Raw genomic sequence first — 16,250 nt, forward strand, 5'->3', positions numbered from 1 at the left:
TTTTCACAAATGTGACCTACCGAACTAGACTATTTACCGGATTTGTAATACCACCTGCTACACAACGGGTGCTACATTTGGAGCAGGATATACTTACCCTTCCAGAGCACATGGCGTTGTCAGTTTATTTTTTATCTCTGAGTTTGTCTTTGGTATCTTTCAACCCTCATTCTCTAATTCTGAGTGGATGGTTTTGGTTGTTGTTTGTAATGCTTATTGTTTTTATTTATTGTTTTGTGCATAAATCAGACTATTCAAGTTTAGGAAGAAACAAAAACGGTTTCGTGTTTGAAGTGCGTTATATTTTTTTATATTTAAGCCTTTTCCTTATGTAGCATACATTTTTTAGATAATGCTCATTGTTAAGCGTCTAACCATAACCCATATTTGCGTAAATCTAGGTCAATTGGTCTTTGACTCATTGTTGTCTCAACGACAATCATACCACATCCTGTTTTTTTTATATGTATATTCTTTAGTTGAGTCATATAATTAGGAAGTGACGTAACAGTTACAAATTCTTGTCTGCATAGAACTGCTTCCTCTTCATCAGTAACTTTGGAAAAATATTTTGCAGACAAGTTTGTATGATGAGTTTTTCTTTGAAACAATTTTTATTTGATTGGTAAAGATTTTGTGGTTTCTTCATGGTGTTTTGGTGTTGTTCTTTAAGAAGTTTTATGTTAAACTTAACAACCTTGACTGGCTATACATCCCTCGCACTGTCGGTGTTAAATTTTACAGTGTTTGTATTGAATTTATAAACCATTTATGTTGACTTGATGTTTTTAATCTGGATTTTTGTATTCCTACTGACCAATGATTATCTTATTGACCGTTACCCCAATATTTCCTTTTGTGTCAAGAAGATGTAATATAATCTGACAAATAACAAATTTCTGTACATAAAATTTATATCAGAAAAAAAACTTAAAAATAAATCTAGTCTCATGTGTTAACTAAAAGTTGAAAAAGCTAATTTCCAAAAGATAGTCATTGCAGTATTATTTAAACTGTTAGTAACTTTGCTGGAGAAATTACAAAGGGTATTACATTGTTTTTGGAGACGCCTCCAACACTAAGCTGAACTATCATAGATTATGTCTATTTGATAATTTTGGTTAATGATTTCCCTGGACAAGTGCAAGCAACATTCTTTTGTAATCTCCACCACATTCGCTTTCAACTGCTTCCTCCAAGGGCTTTTCATATAATTGTTGAAATTCATCTTTGATATCTCCTAAGTCAATCTGAAATTAATAATTTTAATAATATGGTTGGCTTTTTTTTATTTATTGGCTTTTATTGGCTTTGAACTAGCTTCAGTTACTGAGTACTATCATGTCTGTTTTGTTTTTGTAAGCGGTTGTTTTTGTATTTTGTATCGATCTGATGAGCTGAGCCATTTTCAATCTTTTTGTGTGCTGCTTGAAAAACATCTTAGCTTATGAGAGGTTCGACATTTGTAAACATGTTAAACCGTGCCACAATCTGTCTGTTCCTGTCCGAAATCAGGAAGCTGTAATTGTAAATCAGTGGTTGCTATAGATCATAATTGTTTTTGACATAAATCAGGCCGTCAGTTTTCTCGTTTGAATAGTTTATTACATTTGTCATTTCGGGGTCTTCTAGAGCTTGTTTTGTGGTATGTGTTTTGCTCATTCTTAAAGGCCGTATATCGACCAATAGTTACTAACTTCTTTGTCATTTTGGGCTCTTGTGGAAATTTGTCTCATTGATAATAACATATTATTATATTGCAGAACGCCAATTTTGAAATCTAATTCCTGCTTCTATTTGGGGTAGGTCGTAGGACCGTATGAGCAAATCTTCAAATTTGAATGGAAATTTCTATCATACTGCAAATTTACAATTGATGTTAAATAATATTGAATTGCAATGTGTTTGATTTTCAAATACCCTTCGTTAAGAACAACACTAGAAATGAGATATAAAAAAAGCTTTAGCTTGCTCGTGCTAAGTTAAAGAGAAGTTTGTCACAATAGAATTTTTAACATCTGTCCGTTCTTGGCTTAATGAAGAAAATGGCATATACTTTAATATTTACCAAAACATTGTAAAGTCTTCTTGTTTTATTCTTACAAATATTCTCAAGATGATTTATGTTTGAAAATACTGAAAAAGGTAAGGTACGCCATAACACCTATAACTAATAAAACAATACCTCGCTTCTGGAAACAATTAGTCTGATTAAATCGGAATCATCTGTACCAAATCCTGCCATAGATTTATTCAGTCTCATAGCAAAGTATTTTTGTTTATTTCTGGCACACTGAACTGAAAAAAAATTTAGATTTGACACTTTTAGAATTTTGACAGTTAAGCAATCTGTTTTGCTTTTATTACATTTGTTCAGGATAATAAATATGTTAATTGTCCCCACACTCTTACAAGGATCTAGTTTGAATGAAAACTGGTGCATTGTTGTTATTTTAATATTTTATCCGTTTGAGTTAGATGGCTTTCATGATACACATATGCGATGATGGTAAAAAATAGAGATCTAAAAGAAATCGTTCTAACGAAAATTTAGATGTAGTTTCTCTCTTATACATAAATGTAAATACATCTACGTCAAATATACGAAATAGACATTATTTCGACCTTTACTGTATAATTATTTTATTTATGTTGATTATCTGTCTCATTGGTTTATACCCTCTACTCTCTTCCATTATCTGTCTCATTGGTTTATACCCTCTACTCTCTTCCATTGTCTGTCTCATTGGTTTATACCCTCTACTCTCTTCCATTATCTGTCTCATTGGTTTATACCCTCTACTCTCTTCCATTATCTGTCTCATTGGTTTATACCCTCTACTCTCCTCCATTATCTGTCTCAATGGTTTATACCCTCTACTCTCTTCCATTATCTGTCTCAATGGTTTATACCTCCTACTCTCTTCCATTATATGTCTCATTGGTTTATACCCTCTACTCTCTTCCATTATCTGTCTCAATGGTTTATACCCTCTACTCTCTTCCATTATCTGTCTCATTGGTTTATACCCTCTACTCTCTTCCATTATCTGTCTCATTAGTTTATACCCTCTACTCTCCTCCATTATCTGTCTCATTGGTTTATACCCTCTGCTCTCCTCCATTATCTGTCTCATTGGTTTATACCCTCTTCTCTCTTCCATTATCTGTCTCGTTGGTTTATACCCTCTACTCTCTTCCATTATCTGTCTCTGGTTTATACCCTCTACTCTCTTCCATTATCTGTCTCAATGGTTTATACCCTCTACTCTCTTCCATTATCTGTCTCATTGGTTTATACCCTCTACTCTCTTCCATTATCTGTCTCATTGGTTTATACCCTCTACTCTCTTCCATTATCTGTCTCATTGGTTTATACCCTCTACTCTCTTCCATTATCTGTCTCATTGGTTTATACCCTCTACTCTCTTCCATTATCTGTCTCAATGGTTTATACCCTCTACTCTCTTCCATTATCTGTCTCATTGGTTTATACCCTCTACTCTCTTCCATTATCTGTCTCATTGGTTTATACCCTCTACTCTCTTCCATTATCTGTCTCATTGATTTATACCCTCTACTCTCTTCCATTATCTGTCTCATTGGTTTATACCCTCTACTCTCTTCCATTATCTGTCTCATTGGTTTATACCCTCTACTCTCTTCCATTATCTGTCTCATTGGTTTATACCCTCTACTCTCTTCCATTATCTGTCTCATTGGTTTATACCCTCTACTCTCCTCCATTATCTGTCTCAATGGTTTATACCCTCTACTCTCCTCCATTATCTGTCTCAATGGTTTATACCCTCTACTCTCTTCCATTATCTGTCTTATTGGTTTATACCCTCTGCTCTCTTCCATTATCTGTCTCATTGGTTTATACCCTCTACTCTCCTCTATTATCTGTCTCAATGGTTTATACCCTCTACTCTCTTCCATTATCTGTCTCATTGGTTTATACCCTCTGCTCTCTTCCATTATCTGTCTCATTGGTTTATACCCTCTACTCTCCTCTATTATCTGTCTCAATGGTTTATACCCTCTACTCTCTTCCATTATCTGTCTCATTGGTTTAAACCCTCTACTCTCTTCCATTATCTGTCTCATTGGTTTATACCCTCTACTCTCTCCCATTATCTGTTTCATTGGTTTATACCCTCTACTCTCTTCCATTATCTGTCTAATTGGTTTAAACCCTATACTCTCTTCCATTATCTGTCTCATTGGTTTATACCCTCTGCTCTCCTCCATTATCTGTCTCATTGGTTTATACCCTCTACTCTCTTCCATTATCTGTCTCATTGGTTTAAACCCTCTACTCTCTTCCATTATCTGTCTCATTGGTTTATACCCTCTACTCTCTCCCATTATCTGTTTCATTGGTTTATACCCTCTACTCTCTTCCATTATCTGTCTCATTGGTTTATACCCTCTACTCTCCTCCATTATCTGTCTCATTGGTTTATACCCTCTACTCTCTTCCATTATCTGTCTCATTGGTTTATCCGTTTGAGTTAGATGGCTTTCATGATACACATATGCGATGATGGTAAAAAATAGAGATCTAAAAGAAATCGTTCTAACGAAAATTTAGATGTAGTTTCTCTCTTATACATAAATGTAAATACATCTACGGCAAATATACGAAATAGACATTATTTCGACCTTTACTGTATAATTATTTTATTTATGTTGATTATCTGTCTCATTGGTTTATACCCTCTACTCTCTTCCATTATCTGTCTCATTGGTTTATACCCTCTACTCTCTTCCATTATCTGTCTCATTGGTTTAGACCCTCTACTCTCTTCCATTATCTGTCTCATTGGTTTATACCCTCTACTCTCTCCCATTATCTGTTTCATTGGTTTATACCCTCTACTCTCTTCCATTATCTGTCTAATTGGTTTAAACCCTATACTCTCTTCCATTATCTGTCTCATTGATTTATACCCTCTACTCTCTTCCATTATCTGTCTCAATGGTTTAGACCCTCTACTCTCTCCCATTATCTGTTTCATTGGTTTATACCCTCTACTCTCTTCCATTATCTGTCTAATTGGTTTAAACCCTATACTCTCTTCCATTATCTGTCTAATTGGTTTAAACCCTATACTCTCTTCCATTATCTGTCTCATTGATTTATACCCTCTACTCTCTTCCATTATCTGTCTCAATGGTTTATACCTCCTACTCTCTTCCATTATATGTCTCATTGGTTTATACCCTCTACTCTCTTCCATTATCTGTCTCATTGGTTTATACCCTCTACTCTCTTCCATTATCTGTCTCATTGGTTTATACCCTCTGCTCTCTTCCATTATCTGTCTCATTGGTTTATACCCTCTACTCTCTTCCATTATCTGTCTCATTGGTTTATACCCTCTACTCTCTTCCATTATCTGTCTCAATGGTTTATACCCTCTACTCTCTTCCATTATCTGTCTCAATGGTTTATACCCTCTACTCTCTTCCATTATCTGTCTCATTAGTTTATACCCTCTACTCTCTTCCATTATCTGTCTAATTGGTTTAAACCCTATACTCTCTTCCATTATCTGTCTAATTGGTTTAAACCCTATACTCTCTTCCATTATCTGTCTCATTGATTTATACCCTCTACTCTCTTCCATTATCTGTCTCATTAGTTTATACCCTCTACTCTCTTCCATTATCTGTCTCAATGGTTTATACCCTCTACTCTCTTCCATTATCTGTCTCATTGGTTTATACCCTCTACTCTCTTCCATTATCTGTCTCAATGGTTTATACCTCCTACTCTCTTCCATTATCTGTCTCATTGATTTATACCCTCTACTCTCTTCCATTATCTGTCTCAATGGTTTATACCTCCTACTCTCTTCCATTATATGTCTCATTGGTTTATACCCTCTACTCTCTTCCATTATCTGTCTCATTGGTTTATACCCTCTACTCTCTTCCATTATCTGTCTCATTGGTTTATACCCTCTGCTCTCTTCCATTATCTGTCTCAATGGTTTATACCCTCTACTCTCTTCCATTATCTGTCTCATTGGTTTAAACCCTATACTCTCTTCCATTATCTGTCTCATTGGTTTATACCCTCTACTCTCTTCCATTATCTGTCTCATTGGTTTATACCCTCTACTCTCTTCCATTATCTGTCTCAATGGTTTATACCCTCTACTCTCTTCCATTATCTGTCTCAATGGTTTATACCCTCTACTCTCTTCCATTATCTGTCTCAATGGTTTATACCCTCTACTCTCTTCCATTATCTGTCTCAATGGTTTATACCCTCTACTCTCTTCCATTATCTGTCTCAATGGTTTATACCCTCTACTCTCTTCCATTATCTGTCTCAATGGTTTATACCCTCTACTCTCTTCCATTATCTGTCTCATTGGTTTATACCCTCTACTCTCTTCCATTATCTGTCTCATTGGTTTATACCCTCTACTCTCCTCCATTATCTGTCTCAATGGTTTATACCCTCTACTCTCTTCCATTATCTGTCTCAATGGTTTATACCCTCTACTCTCTTCCATTATCTGTCTCAATGGTTTATACCCTCTACTCTCTTCCATTATCTGTCTCATTGGTTTATACCCTCTACTCTCTTCTATTATCTTATGAATCTTTTAGATATTTTTATGAAAAAAAACAAATTCTTACTTATTGATAAAAATCCATCTTGCAAATCTGAACTTGTCTCGCTTTTGATGGCATCCTCCAAGGAAGTACCCTCTGACAATTCTTCATACTTGGCAAAAACGTCAATAAGATGGTCAAAACTTCTTACACACAGAATAGAATTGATTTCGGCCTCTTCAGTTCCTAATTGTGCGGCACCAGCCTAAAATATGTATAAATAAGTGTACATGTTATGAACAGTTTAGTTTTGTCTTTATCTCAACTTTCTATAATGGAACATGAAAGGATTTCAGAAATCATTGTACTACATAAACCACACCTATCACCGAATTTTCCAAAAACATACACTCTATTCATAGTACCTGTTTGTTGGTCAAATATATCAGATAAAATTTTGAAGCCAAACATTGAAATTATAGTTTAATTCCAATTTGCTATGTGATTTTTAAGATAGCGAATGCTTTGTGTATTTACATGTGACTTACATCAAATATTTTCTGAGCATCTTCCTCTACTCTTGTGTAGTCTACGTCATCAGTGTCTCGTCCACCTTGTACCAATGCTCTCATTAGTCTGCCAAAGTATCCTCCTGTATCTCCCATTAAGGCGTCTTCCAATGAACATTCGTATTCTGTAAAATGAGGAGTACCAGTCATCAAAGCAACTTTGTTGATATAATTACATCTCAAGGTCATGGGACAGATTTTTTTTTTAAATTTCCATTTGAGTGCACATTAGTTCGCCAACATGTTTTGTTGAATCAAAGTGACTTAGTAGCTCTTGGATTTGTTTTCTTTATTGTTTTCGTTGTAATTAATGTTTCACCATCTAAACTTTCGATGAACCTCGTTTTTATAGGCTTTGTATGTTCAAGTCTTTAGATTTTGTGTAATGTGTTGTGGAACAGTGTTTGTCTGTTTTCTCTTTGTCCTAGTGTTATACTTTCCATTCTTTGCTTTACGATTTTTTATTGCTTTATCCTCTTTCGTAACTTTCAGCTAAGTTTGTATGATTCCTATTTCTATGCTTAACCCACTTTTGCAAAATGACTAAACATAATAAAGATGAGGTTTAGAATTTTGAAAAATGAAACGTGGCTATATAGTGTAAATATATGTATCCATAACTTTAACAAGAAATTATCAGTATTTTCACTTTCTTTAAAATCAAAGTTGGTCAAAATTGTCACGATTTAAACCATTTCTTTACAGGTGTAATTTTACCTTTCTCGTAAAGTTCTTTGATCTCTTGTATTTCTTCATTTGACCTAGAGCACATTATCTCCACTAATGTTGATTCGTCAGTTCCAGCACCCTGTTGAAGAAAGATATTCAAGCATAAGCATTTTCATTCATTTATAGATCGTTTCACTATAGGAGATGTATATACATATTAAAGTTAGATGTCTGTTTTATTCATTTGAGGACATACTAACGCAGAAATGGGTTCATCCAAAATCTTTCATTTCAAGAACTAAATAACGTTGTATAAAACCAGTCATGCTCGATGTTTACTTACACTTATTGATTTGTTTAACTCTTTTACGTCCAAAAGTCTGGGTGGAGTCAACATAGCTACACAAACGTCTTCAAAATCTCCACCAAGCTCACCTTTCAGTTCCTCAATAAGATCCTGTTAATAAAATTGAGAAAATGTACAAGGAAAATATGTCTCAAGAATATAAATGATAAAGTACACTAAAGTCATCCTTATATGATTTGACCGATTTTGTACAGCAGCTTCCTATATAGTCAATGTAATTTTAATGAGAAGCTATTATATATACCAGTTTAGTTGATTAAACCGATCTTCAACAAAATATATTTTGTATAGGCAGTTATACAGTAGCACTATTAAGAATTAGTACAAGTATTTTGTGCAAATGGATAACAAATTTGGTACCTGAATCGCGTTCCAAGCCCTTATTGCAATTCTCAACAGAAGATTCAACAATGTTACGACCATCTCAATATATATAGTTTCTTGGTTCGCTTTCGTATCAATATATTATCCGATTCGATAGCACTTGGATTACAATAACTTTTCAAGTCGCGCTTATGTTTGCAAGAATCACAAGTGTGAATAAAAAAAATGGAGACAGCGAGTGCTTTCAGGAGAATTATTTTAAAATTCATTTTTGCAAGTGATATGATAATTGCAACAGAAATGAATTTAGTTTTTCCATTCATAATTGTCGGTGAGGATATTTCCTTAACTAAACTTTAAAATATATCCCCTCTCTTACCTGTCCATAGGCTTGTTTGAAGGTTTCTGCTATTTTAATTCTTTGCTCGGTATTATATTTCATGAGACATTCTATAATCACTGCTTCGTCAGTACCTGTAATAAGGGAAATAACTCTGAAGGTAAAATAAACTGTAACATATATCATGTCGTTGGGTTTTTCTTTTCTTAATTTGTCCGACTTAAATAACTGATTAAATCATTAAATGCAAGGTATTTTATACAAGCTGATATTACAGAACAGTGTTTAGATGAAATAAATCACAAAATGAGAAAAAGTATGATAGTGTAAATAAAGTATCGCGTTATGTACAGTTCTCAACTAACATATATATTGATGAACAAGACAATGCAAAATTTATGGGCAAATACCGGTACATAAGATATTACTGAGAATTTGATTAGAAACAAAGTCTTTTTTTTTTAAATAAACTGTTCACACAAAGATATGTCTGGTCTTTGAGTATTGATGGTTGAATGCAAATGCTGAAATTAAATTGGCAATACTTCAAAGTATAAATAATGCAAAACATCCAAAGTCAATGAAACATGACTGATGGTCCAGGGGAAATACTCTCCGTGGGAAGGAGAAATGGTAATGCTAATACACACCATATATCATTCATTTGAACTTACTCTTGTTCCCTTAACACTATAATCGAAACACAAATGATGCAGAAAACTATCATCAATGCCAATTAATGAACCACGATGAGGTTAGGCCATTATAATTATCTCCACGGCAATGAGAGGGGAAATGCTAACACAATTATATACAAAATTTCATTGAGCAACCACTTATGGTTCCCCTTAAACTGACTTTATCACACACTTATACAAAAAAATGTTGACGCCGCTGCAACCCAAACACCACGCACAAGTCTCGTTTTTTTAATTCGTCGAGGTGAGACAAAAACAAAGTACGTATCACCAGCCCTAAAAACGGTTCATAAATGTTTGATGAAAATGCTTTACTCCTGAACACGATGAAAATAAATACAGCTTGAAGGTTTTTTACATAAGAAAATGACTATACCAAGTCAGGAATATGACAGTTGTTATCCATTCGTTTGATGTGTTTGCCCTGAGCTTTTGATTTTGCCATTTGATTATGGACTTTCCGTTTCTAAATTTCCTCAGAGTTCAGTATTTTTTTTATTTTACTTTTTTTAATATCCTGAACTGTCCTCTTTTTGGTTTTGATGGTCATCATGAGGATTTTGGTCTAAGTGTACCCGGATGATGTCGACTATGAATCGTAGCTTTTACTTTGCTCGCACTTACACTGTAGAGTGACCAGTTAGTTGGTCATCATAGTTTTATTATTCCATCCTACTTATTGTTAGTATGTAACATGTCTATAGGCTAATAATTATCTACCCATTATACCGTCTGTATTCTTGTTTTCAAAATAAGCTTTTGGTTGTTTACTTACCGTGGGCGTTAATAATACGAGACAGACTATTAATAGTTTTCTTATGTGTAACTTTATTTTTCTCACTCTAGATTTGACGATTTTCCAGTGCACTCATCACACTCATTTTCGCATCTTATAATTCGATATAGTGTATATTGGAGATTTAAAAGGGGGTAATGTTACAGAAGTGTACAAAAGACTACAAGGTCATAACAAAATTGTGCAAAATTTTGTTTCTGAACATCTGAAGAGAGTTCTGACTATTCTGAGTATAATATATTGTTATAACCTACCAAATCCTTTCATAGCATTTCTCAATTGTTCAGCTGCTTCAGCTTCAACAGCCTCGTCATAGTTCCAGTTTGGTACGATTGTGGGAGACTAAATGAAATAAAAAATATATTTCTAAAAAGAACAAAAGGGTTTCGACGGGCATTAACATTTGACAGTATAATAGCAATTTTAATTTGAGTTTAAAACGAATAGCATTCAATAAAATCGAGTGATAGGTAATTTGATATGATATGCAGCTTGATATGCTATATGATATGTGACATAAGATAGCCAGTTACTCTGTGGTCCTCATGGATATGAATGTTGGATCTGCTCATAATGAAAATCATTGTCATTTAAAATGTAAAGGGATCAAAGGGGACCAAATGATATTGTCTCCTATGAATGGATACTTATCTTCTAGCATATTACCCGTCAATATCATTACTTTCAAAGTTTTTTAGGCTTTCAACATTAATAATGTGTATCAAAAGAAATGATTGGCAGTCATGTGGCGTTCTTTCGCTAATTCTGGGGTGCACTTTTTACGGTAGATTTTGAGTAGGTGCGACTCAACGCGTTCTGTTTTGTTTTGAACATGTGGAAATGTTGTTAAAACTTTATCAAACTCTATATTCAACGCTTTCAAATCGATTATAATCTGTAGTTTACTATTGTTAGGCATTATCAAGTTATCCGATCTAAAGTGTCATCTTTAAACAGGTCCGAGACGGAACGCTGACTGTTTTTAAAACATTCTAGTTACTTAACTTGGGTCACTGAAAAGTGTGTGTGGAAAGAGTTGTTCTATAAATCATTGCATCATTCTTAGGTCGAAAATATGTGTAGACCGGATCTGCGTTGACCTTTTTACCCATCCATGCTGGACTTTGATGACAAGTTCGTCATCTAATAGCGTAGGTGTATATAAATGTTATCTTGCATGCTTTTTATCTTTATTAAAATATTTAACACCTACGCTAGGTAAATATCATAAGCCCATTAAGTTATCGATTAAAATTCCTAAACATATCATATATAGTATTCCCGTGATTATTTTAAAGTTAAATGAATGACAAGTTATGTGTTGTAAAAGAACAGATGACAAGTGCGTGAGAATATGCATATATTGAGTAAAATTCTTCACAGTTTTGATTTTGTCAGATATAATTAATGGTCTCGTCTTATTCCTTCTATCCCCTACAGGCACTTCTCTGAAAAAATTACTTACTTTATGTCTTTATATAACACTTTTTATAGTGTTTTTAAAAACAAAAGAATGTGCTCTAATCCCCCTATATGAAGAAGTAGAATTTCGGATGTAAAAGTCCTTTGTTTTTCTTTGTGACTCACCCAAACTGAAAGCTGTAAGATGCATCATACCAATACCATGTATACTCATCATCATTCATGCATCATCCATGTTTTGTAATAGGACAAGTTTTTTTTATTGAAAAATCGATATATCGATTGGAGATGCACAAGTCAATGAAGTGTAGTTAAAAGTACCTAAATAATTTATATTTGATTTCATTCAATTACCGTCACGAACATGAAGAATTCAGTAAGGATTTGTATAGTAACCTTGATTTCAGTATACGGAAAATCAATAAAGCTAACAATTTTGGCAGGATTTACCGGGGTTGTTAATAGGATGGTAGACAGTTGAAGTATACTAAAGTCTGACCTTATTGCCCCCTGAAAATTATTTTTACCTCTATACCTATGTGCATAAACGAACTGCCTCGAGCGAACAGCATCCCGTAATGATGTTTCTTCACATATATTTATGGTGTAATTGCATACCAAACCTCTTCACGTATTATATTATTATCATAAAAGATTAAATTACAATCATTTTAATTTAGGAATTTCTTAATTCAGCAACCTCAAACATACTTTTGTTTATGGTGAACAACGCCCAGTTATTAATGTTTCTCATCAAATAACATGTAACAGTGTAAAGCCGGTTAACTTCTGGCTTAGAAAATGAGTGTAGACGAAATTAGAATAAAAAAATACAAGTCTACATATGTATATATGAAAATCAAATGATAATCAATGACTTACCGGCATTTTGGTCTGGTCAAATGGTTACAGGTACTCCGTCCAAAGGTATACGAATTATTGATATGATTTTTGTATATATGAGTAAGTTGTAACACGTAAGCCGGTACAGGTAAAAAGAATCACGTGGTTTCCTAACATCAAAAAATTTCATTCAGGTGAACTATGTTGATGTTTGACATAAAGAAGACAACTTACTGCCTATAGGGAAATCTAATATTGGTTTAGTAATAAATATATATTACATATTTATTGTTGTTCACTGATGTAATAAGGTTTTGAGTCAGGTTTTACCTGGATAAGTAACGAAAACATATACAAATTTGAAGGAAAAACAAGCTTATATAGTTCGTTCTTATGTTGTAAAGTTATACCACTCTCCCAGGTTAGGGGATGGTTGGGATCCCGCTTACATGTTTAACCCCGCCACATTATGTATATGTGTGCCTATCCCAAAATCAGGAGCCTGTAATTCAGTGGTTGTCGTTTGTTTATGTGCTATATTTTTTTTTATAAATAAGGCCGTTAGTTTTCTCGTTTGAATTGTTTTACATTGTCATTTCGGGGCTTTTTATAGCTGACTATGCCGTATGGGTTTTGCTCATTGTTGAAGGCCGTACGGTGGCCTAAAGTTGTTAATTTCTGTGTCATTTTGGTCTCTTGTGAAGAGTTGTCTCATTGGCAATCATACCACATCTTCTTTTAAATGTGCCGACTAGCTTTGAAATATATGCACTTCACTGTCAGTTGAAATAAACGTTCTATAAAGTTAAATAATAAAGGCTTAGACAAATAACATGTAATTTTATCATATTTCAATATGTGACACTTAAATAAACTAATATTTATCTTATCTTTGTCTACATAATGAGATAGGATACTCACTGAAAAAAATCGAAGGACTATAATTAAATACCACTTCGTCGTCAAATCTCAGCTGTATATAATTTAATTTATTAAATGAATTATCTTCTACTTGAAGATACATCACCAGTATGAAACAATGGTAATCAAAGATCCTCATTCGTTGTAAATATTTTATTTTGTTGTCTTTGAAAGACACCATTGATAGTAACAAAACTATGAGGCGTTTGGAAAAATTGCTAGCGTTCATAGGACGCTTGACCAGCAAGAGCAAAAACATTTTAACGAAAGAATTGAAAATAAATATGTGCCAATAAGTGTCACAAGTCCCCTTAAACAATTTACATGTCAACAATTTACAATCGCCGAAAGCATTTCTATACCTCACCATTCATTGTAAATATGTATTGGTTGAATAATACAGAAAACATGAAGTCAAAGCCAAATTTTATTAAGAAATAGTGTACATTTATAATTAAGATAACGCCAACCACATGCAGACGAGCGAGGTTGCCTCCACTATAACTTCTACAAGTGGAAAACCAAATTGTCTGATATATTTCTACAAAAGAACACTTCATTCAATAAAGTCGATAGTACGAACAGTCATGCATTCTTGTCGATTTCTGCACTTTATAGGTGTCGGCTGCAGGGGCGGATTTAGGCGGGGGCGTGGCAGGCGTGCGCCCCCCCTAAAATTTGCAAAGCATGGGTTGACTTCAACATATTTAAGTATCAGAAGAGACCATTCAATCTTTTTTTAACATTCAAAGTATATAAAACAGTCATTTTAACAGAATAGAATCAACGTGATTACTGTCGAATCAACTGACCTACGCTTTATTAAAGTTCTGTATATAAATAATTTCAAAGGAAGGTGTCAAACTCGGAGCTGCGTTTGATGAAAAATATAATAGGTTTTTAGCAGTTAAAGTAAAAACAATTGTTACATTGTATTTGCGGTTTTTATAATAGATTTGTTTGATAATCGAAGTTCCAAAACATCCCTTACTCACTTTCACAATTTCGTCATGACACGGTCAAAAAAACAGTCGGCAGGTGGGATTCTTTTAAAATATCCGTAATGAAAGATAGAAATACTGTTTCGAGCGAAAGGTTAGTTTATTAATTTGTATCTCTGTGTCTATATTTATTTCTCACTTGCAACCTAAATATTTAGCCGAATTCTGTATCGTATTACTGTATGCTTGGTTTCCCCCAAAAAACAAAAAAACTGCGTAAATGCATCTCATTCTGATTTTAGTTGTTTGTGGCGAATTCAGTAAAGTCTAGCACGACCTCCGAAAATCAAAAAAGTAAAAAACAGATATCATAGTATGAAAGGAAAATGTAAAAATTGCTGGTAAAAGTAGAACTTTTTGTTTAGAAATATATTGGTCAGGTGAGCAATTGTGATTTGTCTCGTGTCACTTTGCATCCGTCTGTCCGCTCGTCTATCTGTAGCTTGTTGTCAGGTGTGGATTAAGGCGGTTTCGTGAGCTTGAAACTTTAATTCCTGACCTCGCTAATTTTACTAGAACACCCAATAGTTCGAGATATCTACATTTCAACCCCTTTAGTAGAATATTTCAATAATTTTACCTAAAATAACCTCCAAAATTTTTTCGATATTATTCAAAATACTTTCAAATATTAAACAATGATAAAAACTGGTGTACCTAAACATCATTAGCTTAAAAGTGTCCTCGCCAAGTCATGTTATTTTTCGTATATTTGCACTTCTGTTGTATATAAGTGTTTCTTTGTTGTTTACATGTGTTTGTGTTGGATTATAATGGTATTAACTTAACGTAATGCGCGCATTTGGGATTCAAGAAAATGTTGCGCGCAGCTTTTGATTACATTTGCGCGCATTTATTTTACATGTTAATTCAGGTAAAAATAAAGGTAACATAAATAAAAATATAAATTATATAAAAATATAAATATGACTATAATAAAATAAAGTTGAGAATGGAAATGGAAATGGGGAATGCATGTGTCAAAGAGACAACAAATCCGACCATAGAACAGACAACAACAGAAGATCACCAATAGGTCTTAGTTCAATATTTTTTTTTCAAGATTTTATTTGAACACTCAGACACAGATACATGTGTAACATGAGGTCATACATAATAGCATTATATAAACATGACGAGGTAATTATGTGGTATCAATGACATAGTATAAAGATATAACAATAACATACATGTGTTTTTTTTTAACATTTTCAGAACATATTTGCAATGTTTTTGATAAATACAGAAAGACGTTTATACAGTTGTACATTACATATTGAAAGAAGACCTTCCATTTTTTTATAATTAGGGTTCACTGTGTAATAGCTTGGCAGAAACTTTTCCCTTAATATAACAATATTTTGAAAAGTACACTTAAATAGCAAATGAAATTCATCACCAATATTACTCTTACACAAAGTACATATTCTATCATGCTTCGGGATATTTTGCCATCTGCCTGTTTCTATAGGCAGACGCAGATTTGAACACCTAAAGTGTGTGATCCAAAGCCTGCAATATTCGGGAAGTTTTAGCAGATATGTTTCTAAAGTAAAATCTTTTTTAAATATTGAGTAGAATTGACCTCGTGATGAATTTTCAATATTACTAAACCACTGTTGTACAAATTGATCACAAAGTATCTGTTTTAAGTACATTTTATCACAGTAGCCTGTTTGATTGGCAAAAATATATCCAATGCCAGTATCGTTTAATATTGCTTC

General features: G+C 33.6%; 1 protein-coding gene across 1 annotated transcript; it reads right to left on the reverse strand.

Moving 5' to 3' along the window:
• Positions 1-842: 842 nt before the first annotated feature.
• LOC134684197 (annexin B9-like) lies at positions 843-12,851 on the reverse strand. The gene is made up of 9 exons (XM_063543475.1): positions 12,644-12,851; positions 10,594-10,681; positions 8,885-8,979; positions 8,158-8,271; positions 7,863-7,953; positions 7,125-7,270; positions 6,661-6,841; positions 2,186-2,298; positions 843-1,250 (listed from the first exon to the last, which is right to left on the reverse strand). The coding sequence occupies exons 1-9, from the start codon at positions 12,647-12,649 to the stop codon at positions 1,122-1,124; spliced, it is 963 nt and encodes a 320-aa protein (XP_063399545.1). The 5' UTR covers positions 12,650-12,851; the 3' UTR covers positions 843-1,121.
• Between the last annotated feature and the right edge of the window lie 3,399 nt (positions 12,852-16,250).

The sequence above is a fragment of the Mytilus trossulus genome, chromosome 1, assembly GCF_036588685.1.
Source record: "Mytilus trossulus isolate FHL-02 chromosome 1, PNRI_Mtr1.1.1.hap1, whole genome shotgun sequence".
In the NCBI taxonomy this organism is placed as follows: domain Eukaryota; kingdom Metazoa; phylum Mollusca; class Bivalvia; order Mytilida; family Mytilidae; genus Mytilus; species Mytilus trossulus.